General features: G+C 43.4%; 1 protein-coding gene across 1 annotated transcript in view; it reads right to left on the reverse strand.

Annotated features, from left to right (window-relative positions):
• Nucleotides 1-6,361: 6,361 nt before the first annotated feature.
• vps8 (VPS8 subunit of CORVET complex) overlaps nt 6,362-22,716 on the reverse strand; it is a 129,300-nt gene continuing 112,945 nt past the window's right edge. The window contains exons 41-45 of the mRNA XM_079362628.1: nt 21,052-21,221; nt 20,134-20,305; nt 10,040-10,093; nt 9,573-9,653; nt 6,362-7,834 (exon numbers count right to left, since the gene is read on the reverse strand). Coding sequence (XP_079218754.1) covers nt 7,709-7,834; nt 9,573-9,653; nt 10,040-10,093; nt 20,134-20,305; nt 21,052-21,221 — 603 coding nt within the window. The 3' untranslated portion in view covers nt 6,362-7,708. The remainder of the gene's footprint in view (nt 7,835-9,572; nt 9,654-10,039; nt 10,094-20,133; nt 20,306-21,051; nt 21,222-22,716) is intronic.

Consider the following 22,716-nt stretch of genomic DNA (forward strand, 5'->3'; position numbering starts at 1 on the left):
CTAAAGACTGGATGTGAAAGATTGAGTGCAAGACTTTCAAAAGAGGTATAATTCAGCTTTGGCCGAGGATGAATTATTTTAGAATTAAAAATAGCTGCTACTCCACCACCTTGACCAGTGTCTCGAGCTATATGAGCATTCAAATGACTGGGAGGGGTGGATTCATTTAAACTAACATATTCATCCTGAGAAAGCCAGGTTTCAGTTAAGCAAAGTAGATCAATATGATTCTCTGATATTAGATCATTTACTAGGAGAGATTTAGATGCTAGGGATCTAATGTTTAGTAGACCGCATTTAATTGTTAGATTTTTTTGCCAAATCGTATTTGTAGTTTTGATTTTGATTACATTTTTATGATTTACGCCTCTTTTATTGAGGTTGGAATTGCCTATGACAGGTCTGGGGCGGAGAACAGACACAGTATCTATAGTATAAGTGGGGTTACAGCTATAAGTCACAAGGACAGCTATAGTGGCAGGTAAACAGATCTAAAGGAAGCGCAGAGATGTGTGTAAGACTGCAGCTCTGCATCCTAGTCTGAACTCTGTAGAGTTGTCAGGGTTTGGGACTAATAAACTCTGCTACGTTTCTAGATAATAGAGCTGCTGGATAGAGAGGATGGATGCCATCTCTAGCTAGCAGACCAGGCTTTCCCCAAAAGGCCTGCCAGTTATCTATGAAGCCCACATCGTTTGCAGGACACCACCTCGATAGCCAGCGGTTGAATGAAGACATGCGGCTATACATGTCATCACTGGTCAAATTAGAGAGAGGACCAGAGAAAACTATGGAGTCCGACATCGTTTTAGCAAAACTACACACCGACTCCACATTAACTTTAGTAATTTCCGACTGGCGAAGTCGGGAGTCATTTGTGCCATTTATGAATTACAATTTTATCAAATCTACGTTTAGCCTTTGTCAGCAGCTTTAAGTGAGCCATGATGTCGCCCGCTCTGGCCCCGGGTATACACCTAACTATGCCCGCTGACTTCGCTAACTTCACGTTTCTGACTATGGAGTCTCCAATTATCAGAGTTTTTGTCTCAGCGGGTGCGTCGCTGAGTGGGGAAAATGAGTTTGAAACGTGAAGTGGTTGGTGGGGAGCCGTGAGCCTCGTTTTCTGACTATGCCTCCCTCGGACTGTAACCCAGCCACTGCCTCCCGGCTGCTCGGAAGCTACCGGGGGAGATTTAACACTATGTCGGACCGCACCGGCTACAGAAGGCTGGCTAACTACTGCTGCGTAAGATGACTGTGACTCTGACTCAAAAGCGTGGAGCCTGCTCTCTAACTCAGACACCCTCGCCTCCAAAGCTATAAATAAACTACATTTAATACAGATACCTTTATCACTAAAGGAGGACGAGGCGTAACTAAATATCTGACACACAGAACAAGAGAGAGCAGGAGAGGGAGAGAAGCCATCGTATGAGAAGCTAACTGCTAAATTAGCCTGAGAGCACGTAGTTTAACGCAATCAAAAGATCTATAGATAGCTCGCAAGGGTGCTTGGTGATTATTTCGATTAGTCAAAGTGTGCAGTGATTTAGAGACAAATGTATGAAAATACACAGGATAAACAATTTAGCTTTAGCTCTATCGATCGGTAAGGTAGCAGCGAGACACAACAGGAAGTGATGCAATACGCTCACCGTAGTACGTCAGGACGTCAGTCACACACTAAAAGAAAAGAGAGGCTGTTTAATACCTAGGTTTTTCTGATAAGCCACATTTGCTTTTTGTTATATTTAGATTGATCTACTATAACTTTAAAATACTGTGCATTCATTTGCCTCTTTCAAACCTGTATAACCCACAAAAACCTTAAATACTACCTCCATCTAACTGAACAATCAAGTGAAAGAAAGTAGCTTAAAATACCACACTATGTTTTTAAGCACAATCTGTATTTGTTAAAGTTACAAGACTTGTGTTACATTTCATGTGATTGAATAAAATATAATTGCCTTCTCAGTCGTGTCTGTATCATACCACTCTACTGTCTTTATGTGCATGCTGTCTTTAACACTAACCTGCTTTAAATGTTAAGCACTCGAGTGTTGAAGTACTTTTAAAGCTATTTGTTTCCCAGCTGAAATTTCAAGTCCCAAGCCGCTACGGAACCCAATTTACGGCTCCAGACTCGTTTCAACTTTCAACAGCCCCGTGCTCAGGCTCCTTAACACCCAGAGGTCTGACATTTTCAGAGCATGACCCCAGTGAGGGCCAGATGACGTGAATTCTGTAACTGTAGCTCTTTTCCTTGATTTTTGACCCTTGAATCAAATTGAGAATCACAGATGGCGTTAGCGCCATCATGTCCAAGACCCTGATTTATTCTGAATCCAAACAGAGCAACTTTTTTTCAGGACCACCTAGAGGGCCCAAATTTTTATGTTGTCCTGTGGTGTTTTCACACCCCTCGCTCTTTTCGTCTGGCCACACGGAGGCGCCAAAATTTAGATTTTTTTCAACTTTACGGCCCTGCCAATCCGTCCAAATCAGTCCAAATCAAGTGAAATCTTCAGGAGGGACTCTGATTTCATCAGGGAACAACATATCCCAAGCTGAGCCCGCCTCCTTCCCCCGTTAGCTAACTTGTTTGTGGGCGGAGCTATCGACTCGCTTCCACCACTCTATGAATTGATAATTCAGGGAGATTGCACAGTCCAAAAATCAGGCTCTCAGCTAATTCAGGGGCCTCCTGATTTCAAAAGAGCAAAGGTCACCATTTGAATTTGGAAAATGTGACTTTTTTGCCGCCATTTTGGACTGGAACCACGCAAAGCTCCACATTTAAAATTAGTAGTTGCCCATATAGCCAACATCAATCAACAGAATTGCTGTGCTTGTAGCCATCACCAAATTCAAATGAGAGTCAATAAGGTGTTTTCCCGCCAGAACCAACCCTTACCTGATCCCAACCCATGTGTGTTTGACCGATCGACTAGGTTACACCACAACACGATATTTGGAGGTCAGCCGGTTCGAATTTCAGGTCTCCCACTGCTCCAGGGGCCAAACAGGAGCCTGTGAGCTGTCAGAGGTCAAAGGCCAAATCGCCAACCTTTAAATGCTTATAATAGTAAAACGGTTGCGCCGATTCTCTTGAGAATTTAAATCTTGGTAACACTCTGCACGACAAACAAGCCTGCAGGGTTGATGCATTTCTAAAAAATCCCTTTCTCCCAGAAGGACATGCCCGGAACACCTCCCTAGGGAGGCGTCCAGGGGGCATCCGGACCAGATGCCCAAACCACCTCAACTGACTCCTCTTGATGTGAAGGAGTAACGGCTCTACTCCGAGCTCCTTCCTGGTGACCGAGCTCCTCACCCTATCTCTAAGGGTGCGCCCAGCCACCCTACGGAGGAAGGCCCATTTCGGCTGCTTGTATCCGAGATCTCGTTCTTTCAGTAATGACCCAAAGCTCATGCCCATAGGTGAGGGTAAGAACGAAGATCGACCGGTAAATCGAGAGCTTTGCCTTTCGGCTTAGCTCCTTCTTCACCACGACGGATCGATACAGCGACCTTGTAACTGCAGACGCCGCACCGATCCGTCTGTCGATCTCACGCTCCATCTTCCCCCCACTCGTGAACAAGACCCCGAGATACTTAAACTCCTCCACCTGGGGCAAGGACTTCCCACCGACCTGAAGAGGGCAAGCCACCTTTTTCCGGTCGAGAACCATGGCCTCAGATTGAGAGGTGCTGATCCTCATCCCAGCCACCTCACACTCGCACCACATTTAAAAAAAACAAAAAAAACAGAATAACTGATTAAAATGTGAACAACTATTGTAAATGAGTGTGACATGACTCATTGTACTGGTCATGTTTTCTGCATACATCCCACCCTTTGCTTCATTTTTCTTCTTCCCTCCAGATCCGTTGATCGTCTGTACTCCGTCTCTCAGGTTGACTCTTCACCTTTATCACTTAATTTTTTGATTTCTTTTGAACTGCCCCAGTGCGCGCTGAAGGTCCGGGCCCGATGGAGCCAACAAGACCACATCATCTGCAAAAAGCAGAGACAAGATCCTGTGGTCCCCGAACCGGACCCCCTCCTCCGGCTTAGAAATTCTGTCCATAAAAGTAATGAACAGAACCGGTGACAAAGGGCAGCCCTGCCGGATTCCAACAACCGGGAACAGGTCCGACTTACTGCCGGCAATGCGAACCATACTCCTGCTCCGGTCGTACAAGGACCGGACCGCCCTTAGCAAAGGGCCCCATACTCACGGAGCACCTCCCACAGGGCGCCGCAAGGGACACGGTCGAATGCCTTCTCCAGATCCACAAAGCAAAACATGTGGACTGGTTGGGAAAACTCCCATGAACCCTTGAGCACCCGCTGGAGAGTTAGAGCTGGTCCAGTGTTCCACGGCCAGGACGAAAACCGCATTGTTCCTCTTGAATCCGAGGTTCGACTAACAGCCGGATCCTCCTCTCCAGTACCCTGGAATAGACTTTCCCAGGGAGGCTGAAGAGTGTGATTCCCCGGTAGTTGGAACACACCCTCCGGTCCCCCTTCTTGAAAAGAGGGACCACCCCCCCGGTCCAGAGGCACTGTCCCTGACCTCCACGCGATGTTACAGAGACATGTCAACCATGACAGCCCCTGCACATCCAGAGACTTAAGATACTCAGGGCGAATCTCATCCACCCCCGGAGTCTTGCCACCAAGGAGCTTGCCAACTACCTCGGTGACTTCGGCTTGGGTGATGGACGAGTCTACCTCTGAGAACTCAGCTTTCTCAGTGGAAGACGTGACGGTGGGATTGAGGAGATCCTCGAAGTATTCCTTCCACCATCCGACTACATCCCCAGTCGAGGTCAGCAGCTCCCCACCTCCACTGTAACAGTGTTGGTAAAGCACTGCTTCTCCCTCCTGAGGCGACGGACGGTTTGCCAGAATTTCCTCGAGGCCGACCGAAAGTCCTCCTCCATGGCCTTCCCAAACTCCTCCCAGGCACGAGTTTTTGCCTCCACGACCGCCCGGGCTGCGGAACGCCTGGCCTACCGGTACCCGTCAGCTGCCTCAGGAGTCCTATGCGCTAGCAACGCCCGACAGGACTCCTTCTTCAGCTTGATGGCCTCCCTTACTTCCGGTGTCCACCACCGGGTTCCGGGATTGCCGCCACGACAGGCACCAGAGACCCTGCGACCACAGCTCAGAGCAGCTGCTTTGACAATGGAGGTGGAGAACATGGTCCACTCGGACTCAATGTCCCCAGCCTCCCTGTGAAAAGCTTGTCTGGAGGTGGGAGTTGAAGACCTCGCTAACAGAGGGTTCAGCCAGACGTTCCCAGCAGCACCCTCACGACATGTTTGGGCCTGCCAAGTCTGACCGGCTTCCTCCCCTGCCAGCACATCCAACTCACCACCAGGTGGTGATCAGTTGACAGCTCAGCCCCTCTCTTCACCCGAGTGTCCGAGACACATGGCCGGAGGTCAGATGACACGACCACAAAGTCTATCATCGACCTCCGGCCTAGGGAGTCCTGGTGCCACGTGCACTTATGGACATCCCTGTGCTCGAACATGGTTTTTGTTATGGACAAACTGTGACTAGCACAGAAGTCCAATAACAGAACACCACTCTGGTTCAGATCAGGGAGGCCGTTCATCCCAATCACCCCACTCCAGATCTCACTGTCGTTGCCCACGTGAGCATTTAAGTCCCCCAGTAGAACAATGGAGTCCCCAGTCGGAGCACTGTCCAGCGCCCCTCCCAGGGACTCAGAGAAGGCCGGGTACTCCGCACTGCCGTTCAGGCCGTAGGCCGAGACGACCGTGAAAGACCTGTCCCCCACCCGAAGGCGTAGGGAAATGACCCCCTCGAGTGAACTCCAACACCTGGCGGCTGAGCTTTGAGCAAGCCCACACCAGAAGTAGAGAGTCCAAGCAGTGCTTGGAGGTGAGTCCGACTATATCTAGACGGTACCTCTCAACCTCCTGCAGAAGCTCAGGCTCCTTCCCCCCAGTGAGGTGACGTTCCACGTCCCAAACGCCAGAAGCTGCATCCGAGGATCGGGTCGCCGAGGCCCCTGCCGTCGACTGCCGCCCAATCCACATTGCACCTACCTACAACTACGGCTTCCTCTGTGGGTGGTGAGTCCACAGGAGACTAGAAAATCTCTAAAGAAATATGAGTGAGAGCTGCAGCAGACAGTGGTACGATTTATGAGTATTGTACAACAAGTAACCGATATTTTCATTTGCAGCTTAATAACACATTCCTTTCAGGATTCGAACCTGCTACCTTCGGATTACCTAAGTTATAGAGCTATAGAGATGGGTGCCACCATCAGACAATACCACAAAATGTGGCAATGACAAAACACTGGAAAGCTTTTTTAGGACCTTGGGCTTAAAGACTTTTATTTTAAAAATGTAGCACATAAAGTATTAAACTTCCAAATTGAATACAGCTTGCAGCACAGCAAACAATTAGCAATAGTCCTTTCCTCAGGCTAATGGTAAACAAGTTATGAACCATGAATGCAAAACTCTTGATGACTGACCAGATGGTGGCGCAATAGGATCGTTTATAAGTATACTAGCATACACCAGTAAATATGGTCAAGTTTGAATACTGAAGCACTTAGTTTTGAGATATTCGCTTTCAAGACCTGCGCCAATTGATATTTAATATTTTAAAAGTTCATTTAGAATCACTCAAACTGAATTGGCCACTGAATCAAACACTTAAAAAAAATGTTTGTTTCTTAATCGTTTCTTAATGATGAGTCAATACTTCAAAATTAAGGTTTCAAAAATGCCCAAAAATGGTAACGAGAAACGAATGAATTTATATTCCGCGAGCATGAGACTTAACGGGACAACAGTCTGCAGGGGCTTTCTTCCACGTTAGTTGAACAACGAAAAACTTGAAGTCCAATTAAACAAAGAAGCAGAAATAAATGTAAGCTTACAAAGTAGAAAGGTTATGTGGAGATTTACAAAGAAGTTTACAAGGGAGAGAGGTGCAAGAGAGCGTTATAAGCGCGAGTGCAACTTTTATAAGATGCCCCTGGAACAGATGCTCTGGAACAGATGCCCCAAAGTGACTCCTCTCGATTGTGGAGGAGTAGTGGCTCTACTCAGAGGTCATTCCTGATGGCCAAGCCCCTTACCCCTCTAAGGGTGCGCCCACACACCCTATGGAGGATGCTCCTTAGCAAAGGGCCCCATACCCCATACTCTCAGAGCACCCCCCACAGGATGCCACAGGGGACACGGTCGAACGCCTTCTTCAGATCTGGACTGGTTCGACTGGTTGGGTGAACTCCCATGAGTTATGGGTGAACTCCCATAACCCGATGGAGAGTGTAGAGCTGGTCCAGTGTTCCATGGCTGGGAACGGCATTGTTTTGAATCCTGAGCCCCTTAAGGATTAACACAAATTCTCCTCTTTTGTTCTGCAAATGCATGGTTTGCTCCAAAAAACAAAACAAAAGATCATCTTCAGTCACCAAAGGTTGATAACGGCTAATATTTCCCAATGTTACATGATTAGGCTAAAAGCGTAAAAATATAAGTAATGGAATATGTAAAATTAAATTGAGGCTCAACAACAACAACAACTTCTTATTCAATGCTGTTTTTGTTAAACATTAAGCATTTGTACAGTTAAATAACTGAAAAATGCAGTATCAGTCGTCTGATGAGGTGAAACTGATTCTTGACAAGCCAGTTGCTACTCTTCCAACAGAGGCGGAGGAGATAGTTTAAGTTGGAAATTTTCAGCTCCTGGTTGGCCTGGGATAATGAGCCCTGTCTTCTCATTGCTATGGCAGTAGGAGAGTTCTGAAAGGATGGATAACTGGGGGAAAAGAACAAGAGAAAAAGAACAAGAAAAAATTATACAATGTAGACACAGATACACGAATACACAAACTAAAGGTTCTTAGGCTCTTTTGTGAATGTAACCCAAATAGAGCTGAGACGATTCCTCGAATAATTCGATTACAAAAATTCATCGAGGAATTTTCGCTGCCTCGAGGCTTCGTTAAGTTTTTTTTTTTTTGCGTCATCAAAACTTTGCTATGTGTATAAAACACGTTTAATGTAGCTGCAGCTACCTGCTCCTCTCTCTGACACACAGACACTTTAGCGCTAACACCCACACACGAGCGCGGCGCGCCCCTTTTAACTTTTAGTAAGCACACAGTTGATCCGTGATCCATACGACCGAGTCGGGAACACGTGATCCGGTCAAACGGTCGGCTTTCCGCCGTTCACTCTCTCCGTGTTTGCAGCTAACATAACGATAGCAACGTACGTCTATGACAGAGATTCAAGTGAATTGAATTTCCCTTGGGATCAATAAAGTATCATCATTCTCTGCAAATGCGCAAAGGATGCGTGTGCATTTTGCCGAGAGGCGCGCGTAGAGCACCGCCACCAAGTCAGCCCGAGGCGGGAGAAAAAAAAAAGAGACGCAATGATTGAAAGCGCGAAGCATCACCATCTGACCAATCAGCGGTCAGATGGGCCGGCAGGCAGTTTCTTGCAGGTAGAGAGTAGAGAGAGATGGCTTCCAAACGTCAATACGATTCGGGAGCTAGCAAAAGAAAGAAAAAGTCCAAACAAGAAGAGGCTCGTGCTTCACTTGAAAGTGGGTATGTTGTTGAAATAAAAAAGAAAAAACATTGTGGCATAAACTGCTTGCATGTCTGCTCGTGCTAAGCATGAGACAGAAGAGATGATAGTTGTGTCTAGATGTGGACTGGAGATTACATTTTCAAGCGTTATTGAAAAAAAGGAGTTTTTAACTGAACAGTTGGTGGTCATATGTTGGCTCAGGTTTATAGCGTATCAATCTATGTTTTTAATAGAAGTATACAGCAATTTTTATGGCGGTAAAATGTCGTCATCTTTTGGTGAATTTAATTCATAACAGTCATACAAGATTAGATAAAATAAGATAATCCTTTATTTGACCCACGATGGAGAATTTTTATGTGTTGCAGCAGTAAACAGTAGTGTGGAAATGTAGAACCTACGTACAACATGTGAAATAAGGATATACAATATTTAAATATAGAAATATCATCAAATTAAATCATAATGAACATTATTAGTTGTAATCATATTTGCATTGATTGCAATTTAATTTTGTGAGGCTAGTATTTAAAATAATCTTGAATTTCCCTCGGGATCAATAAAGTATCTATCTATCTATCTATCTATCTATCTATCTATCTATCTATCTATCTATCTATCTATCTATCTATCTATCTAAAGTTCTTGTTCCACTGTTGATAGAGGCTGTTCATTTGATTCGTGAGTAATTGTAATTCATTATTATTATTACGTTATTGGAAGGGGGGCCCAAAATAAAATCCTGCTTAGGGGCGGCCCTGCACCAGATACACACAGGCACGCATACACACACCTTGTTCAATTGTTCTAAATTTACTATTTGTCGTTCTTTTTCTCACTTACACACACACACACACACACACACATTGCAGTTTATTTGGGTCACAGGCAGCAAACCCCTTAAACTTATTTATTTCATAGTTATCGGGAAAGAAAACCAACAAAATATTGCATACCCTTGATGGTCCTCTATATAAGCTCCGCAATTGATCCCAGGACTGTTCCTGTTGAAGGCTCAACGTTGCATCAACAAACACCTGGGCCACAGCAAAAACAAAGCAAAAACAATGTAAAACAAAAAAAATTAAACTGGTTCTGTTCTCATTATTTGTGTACCTCAACAGGTGGGCAGAAGTGGGCCCCACCATTGGATGTATGCTATAAAACTTCTTGTTTTTAAAGTATTAAAATTCATTTAGAGAAATGTTGGCATCATTACATTCTGAATGCTATTTCCAAATGACTTGTACAGGAACTGTTGGAGCAACAGTCAATTGATAAACTACATTTTTAACATTTTCACTTTCTTTAAGTAGATACGTTTGCAATTGAACATTAACTAGCGTAAAGGTTTTAGAGTAAAGGCCTAAATGAAAACAAAATTTGATAAAAATATACTTTCTGGGATGTGAAAAAAACCTACCTTTTTACCGTGAGCCTCTGATCCTGCATCGTGATGCAGTGATGTAACACAAGTCTGAGAAAGAGAATGAGAAGGCTGTGTTAGGTTCAGTGTTTGGATTAAGTCCCGAAGTAACTAATAACACTATTTGTTGACAAATTAGTTACTTGAATTCATTAATTTCCAGATTCAATAATGTTGTTATTGTTACTAATATTTAAGGGAATGTTAGAAACATGAATCTGTAGTGAAATTGGGTCATATATGTTGTAGAAATGTGAAATATTTTTTTTATTTGGTGCCTTCTTGACCGAGAAAAAGCAGAAAATCTATTTTAAACTGATTGGTATCAAATACAACTCCGAGAATGCATGCCATTCCCACCAGGTTGACAACACCCACCAGAGTGAACCTTCGAGGCTACAAGCTATAAGCTTATTTGTTTGCAGATCCAGTAAGACTTCTGAACGTACTTTCTTTGTTTTGTACTGGGCTGTTTAATCCGAACAAGGACAAGAAGTGAGTTTTCACCACTTGCCGATTAGACATTTGGACGCGATGCAATGTTTACATTGGCTGCAGGTGGATACCGGCAGCAGAGGACACCCAAGGTAAGACTATATTTCTGATCAAACACAATGATAGTCGTCTGCAGTAAAGCAGCACATAGAAGTTGTATTAGTTGGCTGTTATCAAAGTAAATCTGCCTTTCATTTGCTCCAGAATAATATCACATTTTTCTAATGTGTCAGCAAAGCTACAACTCCACTTTCTGATCACACAGTGAATATCCTTATCAGTAAAGCAGAAAAGTTAGAATGTGACGTTACACACTTACATAAGTTCTATAAGTAAGCTGTTCAATAAGCTGTTCAATGTAAACCCGCCTTGTTCACATGTTAATAGTTATGGTTTTAGCATTGTTGAGCATATCCCATTTCAGACTCCATTGATGGCTACAGCTGCTTTGGTGTCATCAGAAGATGAAGAGGAAATAATTGGAAATAATTGCTCAACTGAACACAGGCAAAATACCTGCCTATGTCCAAACACAGTTTGTATAGCATAACGTTATTGAAAAAGGACAGTATGACAGTAATTAGTGGGGTCTCAAATTTAAAAGAATCTTGTAACGTACTGCCAAATGTAAATGAATATTTAAGTTGCTATGTTGAAAACTGTGTTAACATCTAAGTAATTATCACATTTGACTGAAAGATTGCCCTGTTCAAACATACTGGGTAGAAAAGATGCCTTTGTAGCTATTGATAGCAGCCCTATTAGCATGGTTGTGATAGCTAGCATCCTCAACGAGCATAGCGTGGCTATCCTCGCTGAGTTCAAAGCAACATTCACGACCCTCGAAGCAAAGTTTGACCAGATACAAGCTGTGGTAATGGAACACACCCAAAACATTGCCCATTTGGAGACAAATGCCAACCTCCAGGACAAATGCCTGCTTGCATTAGAGGTAACCTGCTCTACTCTAGTCGATAACCATGCTGAGCTTTTTTTTCAGATCTGCTGGTTCGACACCCTGCTGTCACCACCGGAGCTGGACCGGGCACACAAAGCGCTGGCTGCTAGGCCCAAACCGGGGGACAGACGCGGGCTGTAATAAGTAGGCTACACCGCTACCAGCAGAAGGAAAAGATCATAAGAGAGGACAGAACCAAGAGAGGAAAGCTGCAATACCGGGGATCTCAGATTGCCATCTATGAAGACTACGCTCCTGAGGTGGTGGAACAATGAAACAAGTACAGAGGGGTGCTCGAGGAGCAGTACAATCTCGGCTTCAAGCCGGCCCTGCTGTTCCCCGCTAGGTTAACCATCACAACCCCCAAATGCGGACACCTGATGAAGTAGTGACTGGTCCTGTAACCTTGGTTCGACCGGCCCCCAACCGGCTCCCAAAATCTGCCTCCATTAAGCATTTTTGGCCAATTTCTACCGGCACACTTATGGTTTTACGACCTTTATAAATCTGGCCCTTTGTCTGTGCCAAGACTTGTGACCATCGTGTTCAACGAACGCAAGTTCCCTTCTTCGAACTGCCACGAGCCAGACGCTACTAGCTGGCTACGTCTCATCCTGAGCACCACAGAACCTATTGGGACCCATCTACCGTCACTACACGGCCCTTCATTTGATCTCCGCACCGGGCCCGTCTCGCTACTCTGCTCTACCATGGCTCCACTCACCTCTCCGCCTCGCTGCGTCAGCTGCTACTTCCTTGCAGAAAAAAAAAAATCGCTGAGCTAGAGCAACGTATATCCACGCTCCACCAGATCCGCGAAGCCGAACATCTAGTCATTATCCGGTCAACTCAACCGGAGGTCAAATCCTCCACCAGCCCCGTTGGTGACGTTGCCACAGCTGCGACAGCCTCCCTCCCGGTGCCCGGCGTCTGTTCCTCTGATCAGGCAGCAACTGCCCCTCCACAGGTCACCGAGCCAGACCCCTCGGCCTGCTCCTGCAGCTCGTCCGTCTCCGCCCACTAGCGCTCCACAAACTCCTCAGCCTGCTCCTGCAGCTCGTCCGTCTCCGCCCACCAGCGCTCCACAAACTCTGCTGAAATCACCCTCAAAACCATCAAATTCATCAGCCGACCTCAGGAAGTTGCCTCCGGCTTCTCCTCACCCGCTCTTCCCCCCGAACAGTCTAATAATTGGAGAATCGATCACTAGAAACATCCGCTTTTTTAATGCTACTACAAGATGTTTCCCTGCTGCAACCGCGTCAGTCATCCTTGCCAAACTCCCTGAAATCCTCCAAACCTTCCTTCATCAGTCCGAAGAATTATCGTCCATGTTGGATACGTGGATGCAGCCCGTCGACAATCGGAAGTAACCAAATCAGAGTTCACCAAACTGTCCCAGTATCTGCGCACCTGTGGCAAAGCGGCTTTCATCAGTGGACCAATCCCTCCTTACAACCGCGTCTGCGGACTTTTCAGTAGGATCCTCTCTCTGAACAGCTGGCTTCTCTCTGCTAGCAGATCTCATAACTTGGGTTTTATATACAATTTTAACCTCTTCTGAACCGCTCATCATTTTACAGCATCGATGGCGTCCACCCAAACAAGCTGAATTCTAACGGGCAATATCCAACATGCCGTTCAGACGCTCCCACATTGATGTCTGCCTGCCAATCATCAGCCCCCTCAGTGACTTCTTCTCCCCCATAACCTGCAGCCCACACCTGTGCTCTGCTCTCCAGCTCCAGGCAGTGTAAACAAACTAAACTAAACCTAAACCTGCACTTTTCAATTTCATACTGCCCCCTCCTGAGCCTCCCCCACCTTATAGCATTGCTACCAGGAGCTCATCCCGGTATTTAACCTAGCCCCCTCAGCACTCTACAGACTCTTATGTTAGGTCAAAGACACAGACACATAAAAATCCCCTGCAGCAATTTTACCACAGCCAAGCCCTGCACCTCAACTGTTTTCGGTTTGTTAAATGCTCAGACTATCCAATACATCTTTCATCCTAAATGATCTAATTACCTCCCATAAACTTGATTTTCTACTTCTCACAGAGAGCTGGCTTAAGCCAGGGGAATGCGCCCCACTAGTGGAGCTATGTCCTCCTTATTATAGTTTCCTTAGCGCACCCAGGCTGACCGGTTGTGGTGGGGGTATTTCAGCCGTCTTTAAAAACACCTTCAGCTGCATTCCTCTAAACTGAGTTTCTTACATTACCTTTGAGATTCTCTCTTTTAAAATCATGTTGACAATCCCATCTGCTGTACATATAGACCTCCTCACCTAAACACTCTTAAAGAATTTTCTGAATTGCTGTCCTGTATTGTTTTAAAATTCGATAAAGCTTTGATAGTTGGTGATTTCAATATCCATATTGATAACCCTAACTCATTTGCCACCGAATTTCTAAACATCTCAAAATCCTTTAACCTTGTACAACACGTCTCTGGCCCTACCCATAACCGCGGACACACTCTTGATTAAGTTTTTACCTTAAACTTATCACAGAGCTCACTAAATACATTTGATTTTATCTCAGACCATAAATGTATCACTTTTGACTCACCCCTAACAACAGCCACAGCAGCCCAGAAATGCTCAATAAATTCTCGTATCTTTAACAGCCAGTCCACTATAACCTTCTCGAACCATTTACAAACATCAATGCACATGTCTCATGGTTCAATAATGCATGTACCTCTGCCCTTAACATCGCTGCCCCTACACTTCAAGAACTACACCTGCAATCAACAAAACACCCTGGATCAATGATGACATCAGACAGCAAAGAAAAGAATATAGGAGGGCAGTACTGAGTTGGAAAAAATCTAAACTTCAAGTCCACTACCTACACATGAAGGAATTACTACTTAAGCTGACTCAGACGATCAAAACTTCACAAACCAACTATTTCTCTGACCTGTTAAGTAAAAATAAACACAACCTGAGGTTCCTGTTCAGTACTATTAATCAACTAGTTAATCCCACTCCCCCCGTCATCCACATCTCATCCCCCAGCGACTGTGAACACTTTCTACAATTTTTCACTGACAAGATCAATAGGTTGAGATCAAACTTCTCCCTGGCTGACTTACCCTCCTCTCCACTAAACCACCCCAACCTAATGTCAGAACTAACTCCAGTGTCCCTACAGAGCCTTTCCACTACAGTAGCCCACATGCGAGTTTCGAACAGCCCTCATGATACAGTCCCACCTAAATTCCTGAAATCCATATTCCCAGTCCTGGGCCCGAGTATACTCTCCATTATCAACCACTCTCTCACTTCTGGCTCTGTCCCTGATCATTTCAAAGTTGCCAGTGTCCAACCACTTCTCAAAAAACCCTCCTTAGATCCAGACAAACCAGAAAATTACAGACCAATCTCCAAATTGCCATTAATTTCCAAAATCCTAGAAAAAATTGGCACAGATCAACTTCTTAACTTAGTTGAAGATAATACAATATTTGACAAATTTCAATCCGGTTTCCGTCACAAACATAGCACTGAGTCCGCACTTCTGAAAATAACCAACGACATCCTGATGCAAGCAGACAAAGGTAAACATTCCATTCTCGTTTTATTAGACCTACAGCAGCCTTTGACACCATTGATCATTCCATCCTCCTAGACAGACTACAAAACTGGGTCAGTATCACAGGTACAGCGCTAAGCTGGTTTCAATCATACTTATCAAACAGACACTTTAATATCCGCATAAACAATCATGTATCCTCCCTTCAGTACTCGGCCGTATCCTCTTTTCCCTGTACATGCTTCCCCTTGGTCACCTGCTCAGCCAACTCCATAACATATCTTATCACTTTTATGCAACATCCAAATCTACTTCTCCGCAAATCTCAATAACCTTGAACAACTAACCCCCCTCCATGACTGTTTAGCTGCTATAAAAGACTGGATGTACCACAACTTCCTTCACTTAAACCCAAGCAAAACAGAAACTCTCTTAATCGGACCAGACACCTTGTCCACTTCAGTTCACCAGTTTATCGGCCCCCTCCACTCCACTATCACTCCCTCCTTCAAAAACCTTGGAATCATCTTCGACCAGCATCTTTCCTTCAGTCAACATGTCACAAAGCTTGTCCAGTCCTGTTTTTTACAACTTAGAAATATTGCCAAAATCAGACACATCCTCTCCCCCTCTGACCTCGGGCTCCTCATTCACACCTTCATCTTCTCCCGTCTAGATTACTGCAACTCACTTTTCACCTGCATCAGTCAGTCCTCCCTTAATCGCCTCCAACTAGTCCAGAACTCTGCCGCCAGATTACTAACACGAACCAGTCGTCGGTCCCACATCACACCAGTACTCGCTTCCCTTCATTGGCTACCAGTAAAATCCCGCACCCACTTCAAAATACTTCTAATTACTTTCAAAGCACTGCACAACCTTGCCCCTAGTTACATTGCCGACCTGCTAGCTCCCTACTCAACCTCACGACCACTCCGTTCATCAAACCTCAACCTTCTATCCATCCCCCGCTCCAATTTATCCACAAAAGGCGATCATGCGTTTGCTTTTCTGGCCCCAATCCTCTGGAATAGTCTCCCCCAGTCCATCAGATCACCTGACTCCATAGACAGCTTCAAGCGACTCCTAAAAACTCACCCTTTATAAAAAGGCCTTTTGCTGAAATCAGGACAGTGCTCGGTGTGTATGTGTGTGGGCGTGCATGTGTACAGATGCTTTTGTCTTACTATGAAAGTCTGTTACTGTGAAAGCTTGTATCTACATGTTGAAACTGTTTTTCTATTCTTGTTTCTTTCTATCTCCTTGTTATGTTAAGCACTTTGTAACATGCCGTTTTAAAAACTGCTTTATAAATAAAACTTTACTTACTTACAACTAAGGACGTGGGTAAAAAGAGATTATTCGCAGTTGCGGAAGTCGAACATTTTATATCTTCTCTTAGTGCCACTTCTTCTTGATATCTTTTGGATCTTATTTCCTCTGTGCCTTCTTTGTTTATTATCCATGGGCCACCTTTCAGCCCAATGCTGGCTAGACCTAACTAGCTCCCAGGCAATGTCAACATGCTATCTTTTATAACCTAGCATACTAGATGGAAGATCACTTTTGTCCGTTTCTTACGCCTCTTTTGACTTTTCACTCCAGACCAAGACAACAGACTCACTTTTGCCATTATTCAACACCCTGACTTTGATTCGTTTTTTTAAAATTTATTATTATTGCTTTACATGGACTCCTGGCTTGGTCACTGGACTTCCATTTTTCTGAAGCTGGTATGGTGTACCTTAACATGTTCCCTGCTTATTGTTATTTTATTTATTTTTCTCACACACTTCAGGTCTTTGTGTGCACCCTACTTTGTATACGTATTTCCGCATACGAAGTATGACTGCTTCCTAGTTTCTGCTACCCTGTTTTCCTATGCTATAAGCACATAACTTTGGGGCTGTTATTGTTCAGCTCTGTTCATGCCTAAGATCTTTGATTGGATGTTTATATTTGTTCCTCTTGTCATGTAGTTCATTCGGGTTAGTTATGACCCTCTTTTTTGTCTATGTGTACTATTCATCTGGATTGGGGTCACTCATTATTGCTGAAGGGAGGGGAAACCCTAGATGAGGTTAGGTAGTTTTGAGCCACAGCGCTCAGGAACGGCTTGTAATAAGGCTCATTTCCAGGTCTGGTCAATTTTGGGATTTTGTTATGTCGTATGTTATTTTTCTTTTTACTTAGCTGACAGTAAATTTAGGGACTTCATAAGTGAGCAGAACACACTGTTCTGAGCAGATCTCGGACAGTTATCTGGTTACAAATTAAATTTGCAAAAAACTGAGTTGATTTTTTATCAATCAAATGGCAAAAACTGTTCCTCGTTCAGCATTTCCCATTAAGGTAGCTTCTGAAGGATTCATATACTTGATGATATTTGTCATAGACTCCTTTATATATCTTTATTTAGTAAACATTTTCTACCGCTGCTGGAAAAAAGTAAGGTTCCGCCCCCTATCAGTGGCCGTACTAACCTGATCAAAATCATAATTTAACCTAATTTTAGTTGTATCTTTTTGAACACATCCCGATGTTTATATTTTTTTTGTCAAATTGGATCAACTCTTGAACACCCTTCTTTGGAATGGCAAACCTGCTCACTTCAAGAGGTCAATTCTCCAGTCACCAAGATCGGAAGGTGGCCTTGCCCTCCCAAATTTTCGCCAATATTACTGGGCTGTAACATTGCGAAGCTCCTTTTTGGTTCAACTGTAGGACTCCTACTGGCTGTCCTGCCTGGGTACACATTGAGATGTCCTTTTCAAAAAGCTCTCTTTCCTCTGTCATTTTCTCACAGCTCCCTGTTAGGGCATCTAATATCTCTGGAAACCTTCTTGTTTCCGACACTATCAACATTTGGATCCAATTCCGTAAACATTATGGTCTCCACAGGGCTTCAACCCACACACCAATCCTGAACAACCACATGTTCCCCCCCTCTCTTTCAGACCCTGTCTTCCGCCTTTGGGCAGCCAAGAGCCTCACAAGTATGTACAATCTATACAAGAGCAGGATTTTCTCCTCCTTCTCAGCGCTTTCAACTACAGTTCCAGCCACCAGGATTTTCCCCTTCAGGACTAGCCAGTCAGCTTTCAGTTGGTTTCCAGGCACTTCCCAGGCGTAGAGATAGCCCCCCTCTTCGCATACATTAATACAAGATGCCTTACGAATGAAAAATCAACAACCTTCTATACTGGGAATACTGTGAAAATAACACTTTAATATTAGGTAAATTTACCGCTGCTATGCAGAGCTTTGCGACTCTTTATTGAACAGTTGGGTATGTATAATTATTGTTAAATTGATCTCAAACCAAGAACATACATAAAAAGAGGAGCGCTGGAACGAAGGGAGCAAGAGGAGCAATGAGAAAAAACAATTCCGTAGTAAAGATTAAATACTCCACGTCCAAATGGTAAATGGTATAATCCTGAACATGTTACTGCAAAGGATTGTGTCATTGCTGCTGGCTGCAGGACTATGACTTTACTCTTTGCCACAGGAGTTTTCACATGCCATTGCTGTCGCTTATGATGTCCAAATATGCAATCTAAGGGAAAGAAACAACAACTTCAACGGATCATCTGCTCTAAAGCCACGTTTCCACCGAGCTGTTTGGATCAGTTCGTCTAGGTACGGCGCGCATTTTGTGTTTCCATACACTAATCCTGGGAAAGATTCCCAAATAACTCCAACTTGTGCATTTGTCTCCACATCCAATCATCACTTTCAGTGTGAGGTTTAATGTCTGTTGATGTGTAAAATGTTTGTAAATAAATATCAGCTGCTGTACATTACAGTTAGGGCCTGACTTACTAAGATCCTAATTAAAGAGTACTAAATTGCGTGTTCACTCCAAAAGATTGCAGGTTTTCAGGTGATTTACAAAGAATATTTGCGTGAATAATATCAGGTGCAAACCTTGTGGAGGCTGTAGTATTTCAGTCAGGCTTTTGCATGTTCTACTGGTTTACATTACGGAGAGTTTGGATCGAAAGGGTCCTACACCGTCAGGGTGTATGCGGGTTACGACTGCTTGGTGCATGAATTGCCCCATGGGGAAAAAAAAAATTAATCGATTCAAAGTTGTCATGCATCCTGAGAATCTGACACACCAACAGACACTTCAGCACTAATGCACTTTTAGTGCATCAGCACACAGTTGATCCGTGACACATATCAACTGTCCCAACTGATCATGTTTTCCCGACCAAGTCGGGAAAACATGATCCGGTAAAACAGTCGGCTTTTCTCTGTTCACTCTCACCATGTCTGCAGCCAACATAATGATAGCAACGTCCTCTCAAAGTCGCTGTGGTCAGTGAACGTCTCCACTCAGACTCTGTGAAACCGCGCTGCGTTATAAACACTGCAGGTAGTGCGCACTCAAAGCACGCGCAGCAGGAGCAGTCAGAGATACACACACGTCTAATAATGAGCAGGCTATATTAAGGATTATAAGTGTATAATATTGTCAAAGATAAATCAAGAGAGAACTTGTTTTGTGAAATGTATTATTCTCTGATGGATTTTAGTTTTTAGTCTGGAATATGCAGGGGGCGTTCAGAGGGGAGCACAGGGGGACCTGGGAACTACCTATTTCAAAAATAAAGGCCACCAAATAGGTTTTTTTAAATTTCTCAATTTCCTGATCCGATAAAATTATTGAATCTGTGACTTAAATCTGTGATTGATTCAACAGAACATAATGCCTTCTCTATTAAATGTACTGTAACATATGTGTTTGTGACAAATAAACACAATTTGTCAGTTTGGCTGGTATAAAACATGCTTGAACGGTGAATTTTTTTTTTTATCTATCCGCCACCTTGGCCGCTTAAAAAGTTAATTTGGGACCCCGTCAGTAATGTGGTCAGAGTCAGCAGCTGTAGACCAGAGGTGTTTGATTTTAATGAGCAGACGTTATCATGTCAACTGCAAAGACTAAACCATACAAACAAGCAGGTTTGTAGCCCCCCAAACAAGTGTAAGAGCCAAAGATGAAGAGGAGCATAGGTGTTTCTAATTTTGTAAAATAAATCGTGAAAGAATCGTATTGTGAATCGAAGCATAAAACCCATTCACCTGTGCCAGGGATGTACTGGGAAGTCTTTTTGATTCAATGTAAGGCCCACCCCTTCCTCCTTGGCTGGAGGAACATTTGTAGCAGCTCCAACTCTGTTGCAGCTCTGAAGCCAAGACCACACCTTCACAATCCTTTTGCTGCAGGCAGTGAAAGTGGTACAGGTGACCACAGCTGAAAAGATGCACACAAAAGTACTTTAACGCTTGTATGTAGTGTGTTTTAAAATTATAACAAGAATAAATTGAAGTCTAAAACATACACATTTTGCCTTTAGACAGGTTAGTCAAGGATGTATTTGTTCAGTGTGTTTTAAAAAGCAGTTTTAAAACACACTGGGCAAAACTAATGAGCAATGTAGCAAGAAGTTTTGCCCTCAGGGTCACAGTCTTACTTAGTCGTTCCATTCCCCTACCAACCTGCTCACCAAACATTTTACCTTACTTCCAATATTTGTATTACATTCTGAAGTCCACTAGACTATTTTAAAGTCTGCTTTAATTCTATAGCAGACTGTGGCTGTTGACTTGGCGCTGATGCTAGGGTTGCTGCTATCAGCTGTCAATAGAAAGGTTATGCTCCTGGCAAGCCTTTTTAAACCAGATTTACAGTGGACAACAAAGGTGGCCATACCAAAAGAAGGGAGTGTGAAAGAGAACAGTTTTTAATGTATGTGAGGGATAAGTGTGTGGCTATAGATGGAACAAATTCTATAGATGCCACTGTGAGTGATAAAACACTCAAATCCATGGTAAATTTACATCAAAAGTCACTGTGGGCACCACCCTTCGTACTGAAAAGGTGAACATGCTGATGAAAAATGAAATGATCTAAGTGTGAACCTAATTAAGTAGACTCAAGCCTATACCTCTATTGTGCTAGTCAACTTACTGCCCTATGTATATACCAGTTTATAATACCTAAACACAATTATCTCCTCAACTGAGTCCTGCCTCCTTTTGTACTGCTGGAAGCAGATGTAACAGTAGTCCTGTCGTGGGTGAAGTCCCTTTGTGACTGCAGCATGCAGGTGAGCTAGAGACCAGTGAAGGTCCTGGTTCAACAGACTGGTGGTTGTTTCAAGTAGAGTCTAAAAAGGAAAAAAAAATAGTTAAGGCAAATCTGTATGCATGTACAGTGTCAATTAACAATTGATTGATATTACAGCCCTCACTTTAATGCGTTAATTAATTACACCACAAATGAACATGTTATAAAAATAACGCAAGATTAATTATAGCACGCTTGAATTTCAATGCAAATTTTACATACACTGTAAGAAATACGCATTTCAAATTTGGCCCATTGAAGGACCCTACTTGTCAGTGGCACGGCACTTCACACATGCCTTGCTAGACAAAAAAAACAAAGCAGGACTGAGGTGAAAATGTTGCGTCCATTCAGCAGCTCACGAGCTCGGTTCATTTATAAAGTCAAGAGGGCGGAGACAGCGCGCAAGAGGACGGACAGCAGCCGGGCCCAAAACCCAAAATGGGGAACCTGGTCTGCAAAGACCCATGTACTGCATTTACCTGATGAAAGATTTGAGGTAAGGAAAGAGACAAGGCATCGTTAATTAATTGGGAAAAAAAAAAAAAATCATCAGAATTAGGCTGTGAGATAGTGAATCATGATTATGAAATAAAAACGTGTAATTCATAAGATTTGAATAATTTTAATAAAAAGAGTCATAATAATAAGATTAAAGGGCATATGAATTGAAATGTCATTATGAAAATAACTTCTTTTTTAAAAAAAAAAAAAGTAATAATGTGGATTTCAAAGCTTTTCTTCTTAGTGTAATTATTTGATTAATTGTGCACTACAATTTTGTAATGTCATAAAATTTGAATAAAAAATAATGCAATTGGGTGATCCCTTTCTACCTAACACTCCCTTAGGCTCGTGTGCCAAGAGAGTTTCACCAATATTGACCATAAATGTTCAACATTGTTCTTTGGACATTAAATTCCCTCTCATTTGTAGCCATTGTCAGTATTCTGATAATTCATTTTGATTTTTCATGACTGTCTCGGACACACTGTGACAAGACAAGTACCGTAAATTCCGGACTATTGAGCGCACCTGGATATAAGCCGCACCGGCTAAAAATAGGTAAAAAAATTTATTTGTACATATATATAAGCCGCACTTGATTATAAGCCGCAGGTGTCCACGTTATAACAAGAGCTATTTACACAGAAAGACGTGACACAAAGACATTTTTTTAACTTTTAATGAAATACGTACTACTGGTAACATCCGCAAATATGAAGCCTACTGTAAATCCTTTATCAAACGGTGTCTGTAACGCGGCTGGTGAAAAAGATTACCGTAATATATTTCACAGGAAAAAGTCCATCCATTCACTGCCTCAGAATGACTTCATTACTCACTTCCTCAGTCTCTTTTTCGTTGTCACTGTCAGTGTAAACTTTACGTGCAGCAGCTTTATTTCCTTCTTTGACAGCCAGTTCGATCGCCTTTAACTTGAAAGCTGCATCATATGTATTTCTCCGTGTGTTTTCCATGATGAGGGTGCGTGCATAAAGCGCAAAATGACTGATATTAAGATCCGATGTGAC

This window comes from Symphodus melops, assembly GCF_947650265.1.
Source record: "Symphodus melops genome assembly, chromosome: 15".
Classification (NCBI taxonomy): domain Eukaryota; kingdom Metazoa; phylum Chordata; class Actinopteri; order Labriformes; family Labridae; genus Symphodus; species Symphodus melops.